Source organism: Melopsittacus undulatus, chromosome 1 (genome assembly GCF_012275295.1).
Source record: "Melopsittacus undulatus isolate bMelUnd1 chromosome 1, bMelUnd1.mat.Z, whole genome shotgun sequence".
Taxonomy (NCBI): Eukaryota; Metazoa; Chordata; class Aves; order Psittaciformes; family Psittaculidae; genus Melopsittacus; species Melopsittacus undulatus.
Genome location: NC_047527.1, coordinates 100,092,083 through 100,110,077, shown reverse-complemented (window position 1 = coordinate 100,110,077; position 17,995 = coordinate 100,092,083). Strand labels below are relative to the sequence as shown.

Here is a 17,995-nt window from a genome sequence, read left to right as displayed (position 1 = left end):
TATGCACATAGTTATTATTTTATTATGTATTTATTATATATTTGCACATAGTCCCCTAACTGTGTCGAGAATTAGAAAATAATTTCCTTTTAAATAAGAAAGCCAAAAGAGAAGGAAGCCCTAAACTACCCTCAGCCAAGTGGAATTGGTTTTGATTCACTTCCTCTTCTCTTCTGGACCCACATCCAAAAGGATACAGTTGTTTTGATGTAGGAAAAGCACAATGCTTTCTTGGCATTTGAACTTACCCGTTTGATCCTTCCCGGTGATTTTCACTTTGGCAGATGGGTCGCTGTATGGGCTCATTCCTGCTTTACTGGTGCAGGCTATCCTGAAGCTGTAGATAAACCCCTTGGAGAGACTTTTGGCTTTGTAGCAGCAGTCAGCAATGTCAGAAGCAAGGGTTATCCATTCCCCATCTTAACCAAGGAAAGACAGAAATCAGATTAGGACTCATTTAATATGGTCACACTGGGGGCTGTGTGTCTTGGGGTTTTGGGTTTTGTTGGTTGGTTGTTTTTCATCAACTTTATTTATGTGCTGGGAATATGGAGAAACACTGGAGTCTTATAGAGCGAAGGAAAAGTTGACTTGCTATGACCAACTTCTGTGCATGGTGCTGCTTTCTGTACATATGCCAAACTCATCTTCTGTGAAATCAGTCCAAGGTGTGGCAATATTGCTTCAGATCAATGGTGAAATTTTCTTGTATAGTTTCTGTTTATCTGATTCATGCCACCAATCTCTAATGCAAATATACATCATGAACTCCAGACAAAAGCCTAGAAAAACAACTGTTTTTTTCCCTTTGCCCTTGAGGTGCAGGGTTTCAGGACAGAGCTACTCACTAACACCCTCCTAGCAAACCCAGTGTTTAAAACTTGGGCAGGTTTAATCAGCTTTTATGAAACTCAGATGATTTCTCAGGGAACTGAAGTTGTACGTAGATTCTGGACTCATTACTCATGGAATTAAGGTGTGAAATAGAAAATCACCAGCAAACATTTAATGATCATTCATTTCACATGATGCTATATCCCATACTTTGCCATTGCTGTTGTGCTCAAGGTAAACTCAATTCCATGAGATTGCCTGAGACTCAATCCATCCTTTCATTCAAATAAACACTGGTAGAGAGCCTCAACCCATAGGACAAACAAATATTTGTCATTCAAAACAAAGGTGTCAAGCTCACAGGGTACTGGTTGGATCAGGGTATGTATGTAAGAAGGAGCAGATACAACTTAGAAACAGAGAAGAGCATCTGCAGAAGCAGCATGCAGAAGCCTACTGTCAAGTAAGGGATAAAATAAGGAATTATTTTTTTTGTGATTATTTTAATCCTGTGTTCAGGAAAGCAAGACTTTGCATGTTCCTGCCAAATACACAGAATGCAGTGGAAGATTGTAGATGCTGTTTCCTGTTTTTGTTCCTAATTGGAACAACCTGTGTTTGTATCCTCTCCAAAGCCTCTCCTACAGTTGAGACAAAAGGAATACCAATAGAGAGAGTTGTCTTGGAGAAAAAGACACCAACAGACACCAGCTCCAGAATGAAAAGGCAGAAAGCTGTTGCCCATGCTCATGCTAATACAGAAAGTTGTGCCTGGATGTTTAGAGAAGTGAAAAAAAAAAACCACGGCATGGAGCAGTTGAATCCAAAGGGCTGTGTATGTGTGACTGCAATAGAAATTACCATTAGACATAGCATTCATAATAATAATAACAGCAAAAGCTGCCCCAAGAGAGATGGAACAGGCTTGGGGATTTGATTCAAAGTTCATGGAATTAAACAAGAAAACATCCACTGACTTCATCAGGCTCTGGACCATATCTTGGAAGAGAGCATCAAAGGAATGATGCAGTTTTGCCAAACTTTTGTTATCTTGTCCTACCTGTTTGCCCTAAGTTTCCTTCATATAATCAATGGAAAAAGAAAGCATGGCTTTTTAGCATAGGATGAGTTTGACAGACCTTCTTTCTCCACAGACTGTACAGAAAGCTTGGGTATAGGATGATATTATCTGTTGATTGTTGTTGCTGGCCATTATTAGTGTGTAACATTGACAGAACTGTAATTGGTGAGGATTAGTCAGGACTGTGAATCTGACTCCAGCCCATATATATTCTTCTGCAGCCGTTCATTTTTTAGTAATAGCTTCCATGTAACCTAGTTAGATTCACACAAATGTACACTTAAACAAAAGCTTTGCTGATTTAGCCAGCACAACATCTAACTTTTAGATGGCTAAAGGATGGCTGTATTTATTTCAACCCTAAATCTAAACTACAGGGCTAAAATCAGGCTGGGGAAGAGACCACACAAATTGAGATGTTTTTTTGCATAAGGCATAAGGGCAGCACGCCACTTTACCTTCGCTCTTGCACTGGACACTGTAGTGGACAGGGGTGTTGGTTTCCACAGGTCTCCAGACCATCTGCACTCCATCCTTGTAGACCTCCACAATGTCAGGAGGTGAAGGGCTGGGAGGAACCTCTATTGAAAGGAGGCACAAGATCCAGTGAGTGTTAGCAATAGTACTGCTGTGATACATAGCTGTCACCCAGCATTTTTCACTTATAGGTATTCTTTATACATATATGTATAAAATATATTTATTTTTAAATATATATATGTATACCCACACACCTAGTGGAACAACAATTTAACTGTGCCTAATTTAAACTCTGCCTTAAGGTTTTGGAGTTTGGTTCTAGAACCACATGGTTACTGGAGTGTCTCTGAATCCAGAAGAGAGACCAAACAGAGAAGAAGAGGAAATGAACCCTGCAAAATGTGCCATGCTACCAACACAGCAAGGGCTGTGGACCAGAGCAGATGAGAATTGTCCTCTGAACCTATCTGCAGAAATCTTACCTGACAGATGTTTACACTTCACACTTTTGGGCAGAAGTACTTGTAATGCCTTTTTCTGTAGGTACTTCTTCTCTTACCTGCTTTTCTTATGATGCAAGAGGTGGATGCTGAGCCCAGGGAGTTGGTGGCCACACAGGTGTAAGCACCAAAATCATCAGCACTAACAGAGAGAATAGTTAAGAGCTGGAAGTTTTTGAGGGTGGTTGAGATGAGGATCCTGCTGCTGCTTTGGACAGGTAACCCATCTGAAAAGCAGAAGATAAGAGAGATAAGTACCCTGAAAATTTATACTAAGGTGTCTAAACACCTTCCTGCCTGTCTAAACCCTTGTTCCTGATGTTAAGGACTCCCTAGAGGGATGCCAACATCACCTCTGAACCAGTTGATGTGCAGGGAGGAGTGAGCTGCAGTCCGGCATGACAGCGTCACGCACTGTCCGACGGCAGCAGCCTGATCCATGAGATCCTCAACGAACAGTGGTGCTGCAAAAAGAGTGGAAAAGCAGTGATTCAGAGTGGTCAGGAGGGCTATGTGAAAAGTAAGTGCACACAAGACATCAGAAAGCATTTTTAATTGGTTCAAGATCATTTTTGGTTCAAGTTCTTACATTCCACTGACCACCAGCTGGAGAATCCCCTGGGCATTGGGCACACAGGTGCAGGAGCCCTGTTCAGCCCCATGGGTGTATCGTGACTGCTCATACACAATCTTGGGGTTCCACAGGAATATTTGCATTCAGCCTGGAGAAGGGAAGGCTCCAGGTAGACCTTAGAGAAGCTTCCAGTAACTAAAGGGGCTGGCAATATATCTGAAGAAGGGCTTTTGACAAGAGCCTGTAGGGATAGGACATAGAGGAATGGCTTTAAACTGACAGAGGGAAGATTTAGATGAGATCTGAGCAAGTTCTTCCATGTGAGGGTGGTGAGGCCCTGGCACAGGTTGCACAGAGAAGCTGTGGCTGCCCCATCCCCATCAGTGTTCAAGGCCAGGTTGGACGGGGCTTGGAGCAACCTGGTCTAGTGGAAGGTGTCCCTGCCTGTGGCAGGGGGTTGGAACTGGATGAGCATTAAGGTCACTTCCAACCCAAATCATTCTAGGATTCTATGGTATTGCTGGTACATCTAAGGCAAGCAGAACAGCTCAGAGGAGAGAGAGAGCATGTCACAGCAAGAGTTTTCTTCTTGCCTAGCTTAAATATGGGGGCAAAACTAAATTATAGTATTTTAAGGACAAGGGGGTCATATCAAACCAAAACAAAGAAGAGAGAAGACAGCATAAAGGATGGATATGGAAGGAGGAAAAAGCCCTATGAAGCACCAGATCTGCTGCTAAGTCCAGGTGAAAGGAGAAGCTCAGGTTTTCTGTGTTTGTCCAGGGTTTTTTCTCCACGGTGGGTGGGAGCTGCCAGCCCACACACATGCCCTTTTGCAGTGCTTGGCTGGACTCTGTTGAATACTGGGGCATTAACCTGACCTCAGATAACACTCCTGCTGGAATCCAGGGGAAATGTGCCTGGGCAAAAAAAAGTTCAGCTGTGCTGACACTGTTTCTGCCTGCCCCAACTTTTTTCATTTTATAGATCTATAGCAGCATGTGTGACCCTTACATACAGACACAGGACTGGAGCACAGGAATTCACAATTACCTGATTCTGCCATCCCAACCTTGAATACTCCATTTATTCTCTTTCTAGCTTACACATAGATTTTATTCCTAGGAAGCAGTGGCTTCCTAAGATGGCTCTAATTCATAAGCAGTGCCAAGACAAGGCAGTTTTAACAAGGACATAGTTATGACGTAAATGTAGGAGACTGGCTCATATTGCATGTGTTGGTCCAGGTCATCTCCAGACATTCATTGCAGATCCATCCTTAGAAACTGGCCTCACAGAGCACTGCCATTTTCATTACTGATACTTCATAGAATCATAGAATAGTTAGAGTTGGAAAGGACCTTAAGATCATCTAGTTCCAACCCTCTGCCATGGGCAGGGACACCTCACACTAAACCATATCACCCAAGGCTTCATCCAACCTGATCTTGAACACTGCCAGGGATGGAGTATTCACAACTTCCCTGGGCAACCCATTCCAGTACGTCACCACCCTCACAGTAAAGAACTTCCTCCTTATATCCAATCTAAACCTCTGCTGTTTAAGTTTCAACCCATTACTCCTTGTCTTATCACTACAGTCCCTAATGAATAGTCCCTCACCAGCATCCTATAGGCTCCCTTCAGATGCTGGAAGGCTGCTATGAGGTCTCCACGCAGCCTTCTCTTCTCCAGGCTGAACAGTCCCAACTTTCTCAGCCTGTCTTCATATGGGAGGTGCTCCAGTCCCCTGATCATCCCTGTGGCGCTCCTCTGGACTTATTCCAAAAGCTCCATGTCCTTTTTATGTTGAGGACACCAGAACTGCATGCAATACTCCAGGCGAGGCCTCACGCGAGCAGAGTAGAGGGGCAGGATCACCTCCTTTGACCTGCTGGTCACACTCCTTTTGATGCAGGCCAGAATACGATTGGCTTTCTGGGCTGTAAGCGCACTCTGAAGCCGGCTCATGTTCATTTTCTCATTGACTAACACCCTCAAGTCCTTCTCTGCAGTGCTGCACTGAATCTCTTCTCTGCCCAACCTGTAGTTGTGCCTGTGATTGCTCCAACCCAGGTGTAGGACCTTACACTTGGCATGGTTAGAACTAACTTTCATGGTAAAACTAACTGATGACTTATGTAATAACAATACCTTTCTCCCTTGGCATGAGGCTTGGTAACTTGAATGAAGAGAGTGCTGATTTCCTCTTCAGAGATCCTTCAGCCCCTGTCAACAGCTCCTTCTCTACTGCCTCACTTCCCAGCTCACCAAACTCTGTTTCGAGAAAGCATAAGAAGTCATTCTAGGCCATCCTTTCCCCTGGGGTATCAATTTAGAGCACACAGTTCTGCTGTTAACACATAAATAGCTCAGCAATCACAAGTTTCTTTATTAAGAAGCTCTCAGTCAATAGACAAGGCTGTGACAGCTATTACAAACAGAATGATGTCCTGAAACAACAGGGCATATCTAGGAGTGGCAGAGAAGACAGATTCTGTAGTCCAGTGACATGGATTTAGTAGTTAGGGTGATCTCACCAACTTCTCCCAGGAGCTTTAGCTTTAAAGATTTACCATGGTCAGATGATAACTGCAGAAGAAACTGCAGCAAGAAAAGCATCATCCAGCCCTGATCTGCTTTTGTAGAAACTCAGACAGGAGAATTTAAGACACTTCCATCAGCAGATTAGCCCAGCTGACTCTGCACTGAAGTGAGCCAGCAACAGAGCTGGTGGAGCTGAAGACCACTGATTTCATAACCTGCAACTGCCAGTTTTGCAATCACAGTATAACCACAGCCTCAGATATGCTGAGGAAAAGGGGAAAGGCAGATCTAGCAGAACCCAGTTATAGCAACAAACCTATGAAGTCACAGAGTAAAATACTTACCTTCCCCTGCCTCTGGCTCAGGAGATATCTTTCCTTTTAGGATTCTTGAAATATGGGCAACAGAAGCTTTTACTTTCTTCTTCAGACTGTGCTCCACTGGCTGCTCCACTGACTGAGACCTTGCATATGGCTTAAAGAGTCCTGGCTTGCTGTAGACAGAACTTTTCTGCTTACCACTTGAGTCCTTTTGGGGGCCATACATTTCCTTATGACTCTCTGACCCTTTCCCAGTGGCTAATAAGTTAGTTGGCTTTGAATCCTCAGATATTTCCAGATGGTTCTTCCTTTTCTTGTCCTCTGCCTGTTCTCTGATGCACAGCCTTTTATCCTTATGCAGATGTCCTGCAGGAGGGGATCTTGCCCTTTCCCCAAAAGGAATAAACCGTCTACCAGTTGGTTTGGGTGGAGCCTTCCTATAGTTCATAAATTCAAATGGAAAATAGACAATGTCATACAAGTCAGAGAAATTCAAATAGGCAGGCTCTACTTCTGATATGTCAAATTTTGGAGTTCCACTGCCAAGGCTGGGTGTTTCGTCTGACAGGTCTTTGATTTTCACTAAAGAAACTTCTGGATGTTTAACAGTGTCCTGTCTCACTGGCACTTGACTGTGTCTTTTTCCAGTGTCCAAGCTATCTGTTGAGGAAACACTCGCTTGGCTAGAAGTGGCACTTTCAAATGCCAAGTCCTCCAGATGCTCACATTCATGAGGAACCATCTGTGCTCCCTGCCCTTCCAGAACCATTGACTCTGTACTCATGACAGGATAGGGTTCTGCAAGGTTCAGCTCAGAGGTTTCTCCACTTTTACCTCCTTGTACAGAAGGGAAGGACATTTCTGTGGGTGTTTGGCTACCTTGGTAGACCATTTCTGTGTGAGGAGAGATGTTCCTTCTATTTTCCTCCTCACTAGAAACTGAATCTGCCCAAACATTCATCTCTTCAGAGAGGGAAACCATCTCATCCACTAAGCCCTCCAGCGCAGCAGATTCCTCATCACTGTAAAAAGAAGACCTGTGATGTGAAAGCTCCTGTCTTTTATCCCTATGGAGCGATGGTGGGACAGTCTTTCCAGCATCACAGCTTCCCCTTTCTAAGGCAACACCTCTACCCTCACCATGAACCTTGGGATATTCCTCATGTTCTAGCTCATAGATTGAAGCTGGAGCAACTTGTATTGGAGAAGCAGTTAAGACACTTGGAGGTCCACCTTCCAGATCATCAGAAACCTTGCCACTGGGACAGGAAGTCTGGTGCTGCTCAGACACCTGATGTTCACTCTGCATGCTTTCATGGTTTTGAGCTGATGATGCAGCTACATCTGAGCACTGGGCAGTTAGAATGGGGCTTTTGCCTTCCAAATCATCAATTTCCTCCTCAATATAAGTAGCTTTTGACTTCTTCAGTAAAGGTTTCCTATTCTCGCTCCTATGAGGTGACACTGGAAGTCTCTCTAGCTGTTGCACAAAAACTGTTGGACACTCGTTACCCTCACATTGTGTAGAAGGAGGGGGCTTCTCTTCTGAACAATCCTTGCTTACTCTCCTTAAGTCCTCTTGCTTTGAAGTGTCTACAGAACATCCCTTACCAGGCACTGCAGAAATGTCACAGTGGCCACTGCCTTCAGGGCAACTTTCCTGTGGCAATACATCACAGTCTTCTTCCAAAATATCTTCTTCCCTCAGTGATCTTGAGGCTCTCAGCCTGTAGTCATCCAGGGAACGGCTTCGGCTAGCACCAGCAATGGCAGGATGTGGTGGTTTCCTTGCAGTATCAAATGAAGCTGATTTGGTCAAGGAACCAAGCAGATTTTCCCTGTGATCACCTCCATAATCAGACTTTCCTTCTTCTTCTTCTTCCAGTTCAAACTGCTCTAGAAGGGGTTCACGGAGACCACTGAGGGGCACCTTTGAATATCCAGCCTTCCGGAAAGTCCTTCTGGCTCTGTCCAGATGCCTCCTAAACTCCCTGCCTGGTGAGGAAGGCGCCCTTGCAGGTAACTCAGCTGCTTGGCTGTAGAAAGTGCTTTTAATGACACTCTGTCTAGGAACACAGACGGATGGCTTTTCTGTTCCATCTTCTGCTTTTTCAACTCTCTCCTTGTCAGGTAAAAATACATCTGTTTTTTCTTTCTGACATAGAGGTAAAGTGCTTTCTGTGGAAGTCCTCACTGATGAAGGCTCAGTAGCACCACTTCTTTGGGACTGCTCTGCTCTTTCATCTTGAAGTCTGGGATGGAGCCCCTCCTCTTTCTGCGTTAAGATACTTGCCATGAGCTCTTGGCTTTCTGTAGCTGATTTTTCCCTCACCTCAGCTTTTGCTGAAGCATACTTCCTCCTTATAGGTTTTACTGGAGGGACTGAGATCTCAGAGTGCTTCTCTTCACTTGCATGTTTTGGACGCTCCTGGTGGCTTGGTGTGTCAAATATGGACAAATGGAGTTCAGGTGTAGAGCCAAAGTGCCTCTTCTTGGGGAAACTGGAATTTTCATTGTCTGAAGAGGAGCCACTGGTACTGGATGAAGTGCTTTCTTCAATAAGATGTCGGGAGATGGCCAGGGAGGTGTTATCATGAGTCCTTTCTAGGATTTCTGGGATAGATCGCATTACCAGTATGGATTTATAGCACATCAGAGACCGCTGAAAAGCAGAACAAAATATAGCACAATCAAATGGAAATGTGGTGGGAGAATGGTAAAGCAAGCATACCAAATGGAACTTCTGCACTCTTAAATACCACACGTACTAGTTTAATAGCAAATTGCCTTGTACACCCTTTTGTACATATCCTCAATTCAGGCCTCACTGCTCTCCAAGTCTTCCTGTTCTCTCATTCACAGAGGTGAAACTATATTGACTTCAGAGGACATACCTGCTCTTGTTAACAGGGAAGCAGGACCCTGCATGAGGTTTTCAAAGACAATCTGACCACTCAAAGCAGATGGAAAAGTGTTTTTAATGGAACACGTCAGAGGAGAGCCTAGCTGGGGTAAATGACCTTTAATTCATTAACTGCAGTACAACCTTCAGTGACTTAGGTCATACTGTGGGAGGTAGGATTCATCTGCTCTACCTTCTGCCATGTAAGACATCTTAGTTATAGTTGAGCAGCTAGCTTCCCCTTACTGCTAACAGAGAGAAACAGGCATCTTCAGAAGGCAATCATTCCAGTTATTTTAGAAAACTTCAGGAAAAGAGAAGTCTTCTTGGGACCTGTCTGTAATTCAGCACCAATTGCAAAGGTGGCTGAGAGTACCCAACTTAGACATAACCATGCACTTCACAAGCACCTGCATGAAATCAGATGATTTTCAGTCAGTAAAGCATAGGTAATTTATTCCTGCCACATCCATTGACTGCTCGCTCCTGGTCTTATTCCAAGATTATTCCAAGCTAAGATCTCTGCCATGCACGCTGTTCTAGCATGATAGACTTTAAAAGTACAAATATAACTAAAAATATGTATAACTAAAAAGAACCAGCATAGATTAAGGCCAACTCACCTGCCACTTGCTCCGAGCCACAATGAATTTGAGCTGCTTCGTATTAATGAAATGAGCTGCTTCAAGGGGGGGATTATGCTGCCAGGTGGAAAGATAGGAAACTAAGATTGAAAAATAATTGTTTGAAAATCCTGACTGCATTACCTGAGATTCTCATTTTTAGGACCCCCTTCTTCCAGAATTGTTTATTTCAGGAAAGTTACAGTAGATGAAATGCTACAATTCACTCTCAGCTTTTCAAGGATAAAAGCAAACCCTGCTGAATGTATGCCATTAAATTATTATTTTTTTTCTTGTTATTGTTAGCTTTTAGCTTTTCTTTTTAGGCATTGTAATATGAACTATAACTTTGCTCTGCAAAGCCAGTTTCCTTTCTATACAGAAGTGTTACGTCAGCTCATGTCAGCAGTAACTTTTATCTTTTGAAAGGAAAGATATCTTGGCACGTAAGCACCAATTCATCTTCTCCTTCTGGAGAGCCATGCCTGAGCTTCTCTGTAGGATAAAAAGTAGGAGACCAGGAGAAAAAGTGAACTGGCAAATAATGTCAAGCAGCTTTAAAGGCTGCACTTCCAAAGGTCTCTCTCAACCTCAATATTTCTAATAAGTCTATACAAGCCCAGGACAAACTTACCATGAACCACTTGTGTGAAAGGCAGTCCAAGGCACTAGGCCGGGCTCTGATAAGAGAAAAGATCACTATTTTAGTAGCAAGTCACTTCCAACAGCAACCATAAGATCTACCTGAATCACAGAATCCCAAGTGTTGGAAGGGACCTCGAAAGATCATCTAGTCCAACCCCCCGCAAGAGCAGGGTAACCTAGAGTCAGGTGCCTGCTTCATGGGCACACACACACTTTGATGTGTATCCTTACGCTGCTGTTTTAGAGCTATAAGCCAAAAAGACAGAGGCTTTCAACCCAAGGTTTCCTCCTCTTGAGGTGAAACAATTCTTTTTCAATCTGAGGATCTCTACAGATCCCCAGGAGGACCCCATGGCACTCTGCAGTGAGCCTGTTCAAGAGTGTCAGGAGCAGCCCTGAGAGTGACGCTGATATTTTTAGGTGGCCAGAGCAAAAAGAGCTTTGGCAGCATACAGGAAGAATAGAAATTAAATTAAAAAACAAGTGCCTGCAAACATGCCTTCAAGCTGCCTTTTGTACTTGAAATTACTTAATGAATGTGGTTAATATTATTGAATTCTCTCATAAGGTCCTCTAAACTAGTCCTTGCTCTTTCCGCTTCTCTCTGTCATTTCAGAAACTCATCTGCCCTGAAGAGTGAGTGAGTAAGGACATTACCATACCAGAACTGGGCCTATTTCACAAATTGCTGAGTTGTGCTTTGGATAATGGGGAATAATAAAGAAGTGTTAGAGCATAACACACCACATCTCACTCAGATTTCTACTTTTATAAACAACCACAGCTCTGATGAGCTGAGATCTGCCTGCTGAGACACTAACATCTTTGCACACTGGCTGTAGGAAGCACAAAAGTGCACTCACTTGGGGTGCTGCTGTAGGATCCTTTTCATAAAGTCCTTTGCATCTTCAGTCAAGTGAACAAAATCAGGAATGGTCCATGAAATTTCCCCATTTTGGATATTTAGAAGGGTTGCTCTGTCGTTCTCTCCAGCAAATGGAGACTTGCATGTTAGGCTTATTTATCAAACAACGTAAAATAAAATGAGACAGACTTTAGTCTTTTATTTGCTATTCAAATGAGAGAAGAATAAATGCTTACAAGGGACTTTAAAATGCTTGAGGGACTCCATGCATGGGACTTGCAATTCTTGTGAGCAGTATGTCCACTAACAGAGCATCTTTTACCTCAGCATTACATGGCACTTAACAGAATTATTTATCCCTGTTTCACAGATAAGGAATTAAGAGTTTGCTTTTGCACAGCTACAGTAGGGTGTTAGCTAAAACAGGCAAGGGGAAGTGTGAACCTCATCCACCACTTTAATCTCTAACTTCAAGGAGAGCAACTATCAGGTCTTCAGGCAGGAACAGTGACCCAAACCCTGGGAAACCAGGAAAGAGTGAATTGGCCTTGTTATAGAAGGACTCAGTGCTTCACTCAAGTGCTTCACTTGAAGGTACTGGAGGGCTCTGACTGACAAAGGGATATTGAATGAATCTTCCCAATAAGATTTATTTACCTCAAATATGTGATGACTCCAACAGCCCTGAGGAAAGAGGAAACACAAACGTTTTTGTCACTATTTCTTCATCCTTCTTCATCCTCCTCTCCTTTCCAACCAAAATAAATCCCCAAAAGTATGTTCTTCACCCTTCATTTTTTTTTCCATTCAACATTTATAAAAAATTTGTTCTCAAATAATCTTTCATTTTTAAAACACAGAGGAGAAGGCTAAAAATACCTTTTTTGTTTGTCTTTTCTAGGAAACCCTTTAGGATCATTCTCCCTAGTTGCTGCCTCTAATAATGATCATCTTCTCTAAGATGCTCCTTTCATTAATTAGCTGTCAGAGTTCAATTATGGTTGAATAAAATAGACAGAAGCTTAAAAGAGCCCTGGTGGGTTTTGGGTTCTCAGTGTTCACATTCAGTTTCTTGTGTTGTTATCACTACTCAATTTACCTATTAAAAATTAATGGATGTTCAGGCTGTCTAGGGCAATAGCTTTTTAGAAAGATGACAAGTTACCAGATATCAGTTGCTTTTGACACTGGAGATTGAGTAACAATTTCTGGGGCAACAAACTCTGGGGATCCATATTTGCTGAACTGGGGCTCAAAGGGCATGATCTTCTGAGCAAATCCGAAGTCACAGAGCTTAAGGTCTTCCCTTTCAGGATAAACCATGAGGATATTCAGTGGCTAGTAAATGAAATAAAACAAACGGAGAAACTTTCATTGAAAGCAGGCAGTATTTTCAGTGGTAAGTAGGAATAACTCGAATAGAGAACACCCATTCCCTGACCAAGAAGAAGTTATGACAAGGTAGACCTGCCGTTGCACTTTACCTTAATGTCCAAATGAAGGATGTTGTTGTCATGAAGATATTTGATTCCTTCCAAAATTTGCTTGATATACAATTTGACCTAAAAATTAAATCAATTATTAATTAATTGTTAAATATTAATAGTAAATAAGAGGGTTCCTGATTCCCCCAAGGTTCTTACTATATGAGAGTGGGAGAGATTGAACTAGAAATACTTCTAAAACCAGAATGAAATTCTTATTGCAGTTGAAAGGTGTGAACCTAACCTGTGGAATGAAGCTGTGCCTCTTGTGTGACACACATTACCCTAATGGAACATTCTATATGTGAAAAAAATCCTTATTAAAAAAAAAAAAAACAACCCTACAAGCGTTCAAAAAAGAGATATGGAAATCCTCAAGTTCAATGACCCTTACCAACTTATCTAACTCAAATTCAGTTCTGGCTTCATGTAAATCAAACACATTTAAAACACAAATACGTTTTACCACTTTGCAGCTATGTTGTAAACATGTTTTCTTGACCATACGTAGATCCAATCTGACTATGACTGAGCAAGGAGTGAAGATTTACAGCTAGCTTCAGCTTTGCAAGTCCTCTACCTTTGACATTCTATAAGATTAGCTGACATTTGATCTTAGAGGTCCCTTCCAACCCAAACCATTCTATGATTCTATGATGTTTCCCTCAGAGTATTCCTAAGAAAAATCTATTTTAGCAATAAATATGATACACCTGGCTACTAGATGGGAGATGTGAAACATTCATTCAGGCTGGAGCAGAGAGCTGGGGGTTGGAACTAGATGATACTTAGGTTCCCTTGCAACCCAAACCAGCCTATGATTTTGAACTTTGAGCATGAAGAATCTCAACAAAACCCTTAGTAACTGTAATTTCAGCTTCTGGTTTGGAGACTAAAAGGGAGTAGATGGAAGTAAAATTGCAAGGGGATAAATTGGTATTAAGCAAGTGAAGGTGCAGGAACTCCAGGTGATGGCTAGCAAAAAAATGATTATAATAAAACAAATGTCATCTGTATTAGGCTGAATGCAATGCTGCTGGTCAAAACCACTGCCCCTGTCTAGTTATTCCCCAAAGAAACTCAAGTCAGTAATGAACACTGATGGAAAAACATTTTAAAGTCTGACTGTTTTGACAGATTATCACTGGTTCAAAGACATTCCTCATTCAAAGAGGATAATGCAGCTGGAAGATACTCTGGTGGTACCCACCAACTCTGAACTTTCAAATGAGAAAGAAGGATTACCTCTGCTTCAGTGACAACACTCTTCTTAAACAAACGGTCAAGGAGCTCTTCGCTGGAGCATCTGACAACAGCATTAAGGGAAAATAGAACTACAGTTAAATGCTTATTTTTACTTTGTAACCACCTCTATCCAGCTAACAGCAGAATTCACGAGGTGATCTCAGGCAACATGGTGTGCATGTAATTCATTAAAATCTCTGTTATAACCATGTCCTTGCAGAATTAGGCTGCTCTGAACTTATGTACTTATGTACTTTTGCAGAATTAGGCTGCTCTGAACTTGTGCTCCATGTAAGCAGGAACATGGTGTCACCTGTGCTAACATCTACCTGGTGGCTATGGGATTTTCTGCTCTGCACTGCATTTGCCTCATGCTCACCCAGACTGGATCTCATGGAAACAGACTTTAACTTCCACACATCTCAGAAAATAGTTTTGGTGCTTAACAACTCATTTACACCTGCATATACAAGTATATGTTTTTCCTAAACCAGCAGAAACATAGTACTTCAGTGAAGATCTTAGGGAGCTATGTAATCCTGTAGTGCAGAGAAAGATTGTGCATGTCCTGTTACCTCAGGCAAAGCAAAATAATGGCTAATTGCTCAGTTATTTAATAAATGAGCTCTACCTAGTATTCCCAAGCCTCCTCAGACAAGCAGCACAGAAAAGGATACAACTCCAGAATCAAAATCAGTGTTTTCCGTGTTTCAAACTGATCCAGGAGCCTAGTAATTCTGTCATGGGACAGAGAGGCAAGAATATCCCTCTCCTGATGTGCTCGAGCCTTCGTTTTGCTTCGCAGAGGTATGAATTTGGCAGCACAAGACACTCTGTTCCCCTTGTGTACAACTCGTTTCACAAAGCTGAAGCAGCCCCTGTGAAAAATCAAAGGACAAACACTGTTCAGACTCAGTTCAAAGCCCAGCATGTGTAGACCTTTCCACATCCCAGCCTTTGAGATCTCCCTACTGCTCAGGGCTTAAACTCTCCAACATAAAAAGCTTATTTTCCGATTGTGAGGTGCTGTTGCCCTCTCCTGGCTGTCTCCAAATCTAAGCAACGAATTCACATCAAGGGAAAAGCTGTTTCAGGTGACAGCCTTGTGCTGGCAAAGGCTGATGCTCTTGGATCCCTTGGATAGATTCAGTGTTTATCCGTACATTGGTATGGGCTTGTGATGCTAACACCATCAAAAAGCCTATTCTGCCAGCCTCTGGTTGGTATTTTTCCTGTCTGGAGCTACCTAGACCTATGTATGGGCTGTATAGACTCTCCCATCCTCTGCCAGAAGCTTCAGGGAAGTGTTTCCAGCATAACTATAACAGGTAACCTTCCAGTTCTGCCTTTCACCTTTCCATATTTTATCACAGCTAGGCCAACCACTGGTTACATATATACTCAGCTGCTCAGATGGGCAATTATATATTTTCCAGCAGTGATGTCATGAAGTTGGAAAATTCGTTTACCTTCCAATCTCCTGCTTAACCTCATACAGGGAATGGAGCTTTCTCCTTGTGGCCACCTTCTTTGCTGCTTGGTCTTTCTTAGCTTTGGAAATGAAGGGATATAAGTGTTACTATTCAGACAACAATGCCTTGCTAATAGCATGCTAAGTTATAAAAGAATAATTTAGGGCAAATAAAATTACAGGGGTCCTCTAAACTTGTACACAGAATTAAATGGAACTGTTTGATGACAGGGCCTTTTAATACAAATTCTTTGGCTGCATCTTCACCTAAATAAATAGAAGGGACAGCCTGAAGAGAAGAATACCACCAAAGACAGAGAATCATGGAATACTTTGGGTTGGAAGGCACCTTAAAGCTCATCCTGTTCCAAACGCCTGCCATGGGCAGGGACACCTTTCACTAGACCAGGTTGCTCCGAGCCCCGTCCAACCTGGCCTTGAACGCTGCCAGGGATGGGGCAGTCACAACTTCTCTGGGCAACCTGTGCCAGGGCCCCACCATCCACACATGGAAGAACTTCTTTCTTAGATCTCATCTCAATCTCCCCTCTGTCAGTTTAAAGCCATTTCCCCTTGTCCTGCCCTTATAAGCCCTTGTCAAAAGTCTCCAGATTTTTTGCAGGTCCCCTTTAGGCACTGGAAGCTGCTCTAAGGTCTCCCTGAAGCCTTATCTTTTGCAGGCTGAACAACCCCAGCTCTCTCAGCCTGTCATGGCCCCACTTATTACTGTGTCCCGTTGTACCAGTTCATCATGCAGTCTGAAGCAGAGAAAAAAAAAAAAGCTCAGTATATGTGTGTATATATATATATATGTATACCAGTGCCATACTGGTAATAGACAAATGCTGTGCAGGAATACAGAGAGGATACCACACGGGCACCAGAAGATGACTGCAACAGAATACATACTGCAATGGCTATAGAAGCAACTCCTGCAGTGGAAAGAATGACATTACCTTCACGTACGATAAGCTCTGCTTTGCACAAAACCTCCCCTCCAGCATTTTTGGCAACGCAGGTATAAATACCACCATCTTGCAAGACGGCATCATCAATAACTAAGAAATACATTGTTCCTTCATTCCCTTGATGGAGCCTGTTGCTGTCTGTCAGCAGCGAAGTGCCCTGAAAGTGAAACGACAGTTTGGCAGTGGAAAAAACAAGGTGGAAATTGATGTTTCTTCTCTTCAAGAAACAGGATACATGAGCATAGGTACAACACAGACCATTTAGGCTAGGAAATCTCACTAACAAAGTGCTGGCTGAAGAAGTCCTCCATATCTAACTTTCTCTGCTTTCACATCACCCAGTGACGTTTTAATTTCATAACCCATTCATAGGAATACAGGCTTGGGAGGGATCTCCAAGGCTATTCTTCAGCTCTGCCAGCACACTGTGCTTGAGCAGTCAGCCCAGGGAGCACAAGGATCAGCTTCTGTGCTCCTGGCTGGTCTCCAGCCTGTGCTGACACTTGTGCTGTTCAATATATGCATAAATGCTATAGAAAAAAGGGACAGGAAGGAGAGTGTGTGGTACAGTAGATATGAAGATTTACAAAAGGACCTTATGAAACTACCTTTTCTGGGAAGTAAGGTGCCAGATAAACGTATATAATACAATAAATGTAAAGTGATGCAAAACTGTTCTCCCACATGAAATGCTGGTCCCAGAGCTATTGCTTATTAGACTGTAGCAAAACTTCTAGTTACAGTAAATCACTCAGTGGCAACCCCAGCTCAGTGCTTGGTGACCATCAGAAAGTACCAGATGTTAGAAATCATTAGGAGAGAAATGATGAATAAGACAGAAAGCATAATCTTATAAATCCTTGGTGTGCCCAGTGTGTGGTACTGTTGCAGCAATGTTCTTTCTGTAACATCTTCAGGATGAGGGTTGTCAGAGCAAGTTGAAGCTCTTCAGCCTGGAAGGAGGGTCTACCAATATGACATGAGAGAGCTGTGCAGAATTATGAGTATCCTGGTGAATAGGCAGGGATAACTTTTCCTCGTACAAGATATAAGAACCAGCACAGGAAGCTGGTGGCAAATATGTACACAACAGCCACGAAGAGGTGGCACTTCAGGCAGCATACTGTCATTGGGTCAAACTCCTTGACAGTGGATACTGTACACGCAAGGCATTTGCATGGGTGCAAGAGGAGAACAGATAAGCATGCAGAGAACTTTACTGTATAAAAGTTCAGCTTGCTTGCCATAACTCTGAGCTGATAAATGTCAGCTATTGCAAAAATATTGACAGGGTGTATCATACACTGTTGCCTTGCTGTTATTCTTTTCAAGCTGTGCAGGTGTGCGCATGTGGGAGAGGGTTCTTTGTATTTTTGCTTGTGTTTTTTAAGGTTATTTTATTTGTCTGAGTAGCCCATCCCTGCACTTCCCATACAGGAAAAAAAATAAAATGGAA

The 17,995-nt window shown here is 42.7% G+C and overlaps 1 protein-coding gene across 1 annotated transcript in view; it reads right to left on the bottom strand.

Moving 5' to 3' along the window:
• OBSCN (obscurin, cytoskeletal calmodulin and titin-interacting RhoGEF) overlaps window positions 1-17,995 on the bottom strand; it is a 174,172-nt gene that overhangs the window by 4,279 nt on the left and 151,898 nt on the right. Inside the window, 16 exon segments of the mRNA XM_034060452.1 lie at window positions 249-419; window positions 2,374-2,496; window positions 2,955-3,122; window positions 3,249-3,359; window positions 5,624-5,746; window positions 6,361-8,998; window positions 9,862-9,939; window positions 10,496-10,541; window positions 11,370-11,522; window positions 12,029-12,055; window positions 12,537-12,709; window positions 12,856-12,933; window positions 14,101-14,161; window positions 14,778-14,978; window positions 15,570-15,651; window positions 16,528-16,696. Of these exon segments, the coding sequence (XP_033916343.1) occupies window positions 249-419; window positions 2,374-2,496; window positions 2,955-3,122; window positions 3,249-3,359; window positions 5,624-5,746; window positions 6,361-8,998; window positions 9,862-9,939; window positions 10,496-10,541; window positions 11,370-11,522; window positions 12,029-12,055; window positions 12,537-12,709; window positions 12,856-12,933; window positions 14,101-14,161; window positions 14,778-14,978; window positions 15,570-15,651; window positions 16,528-16,696 (4,402 nt within the window).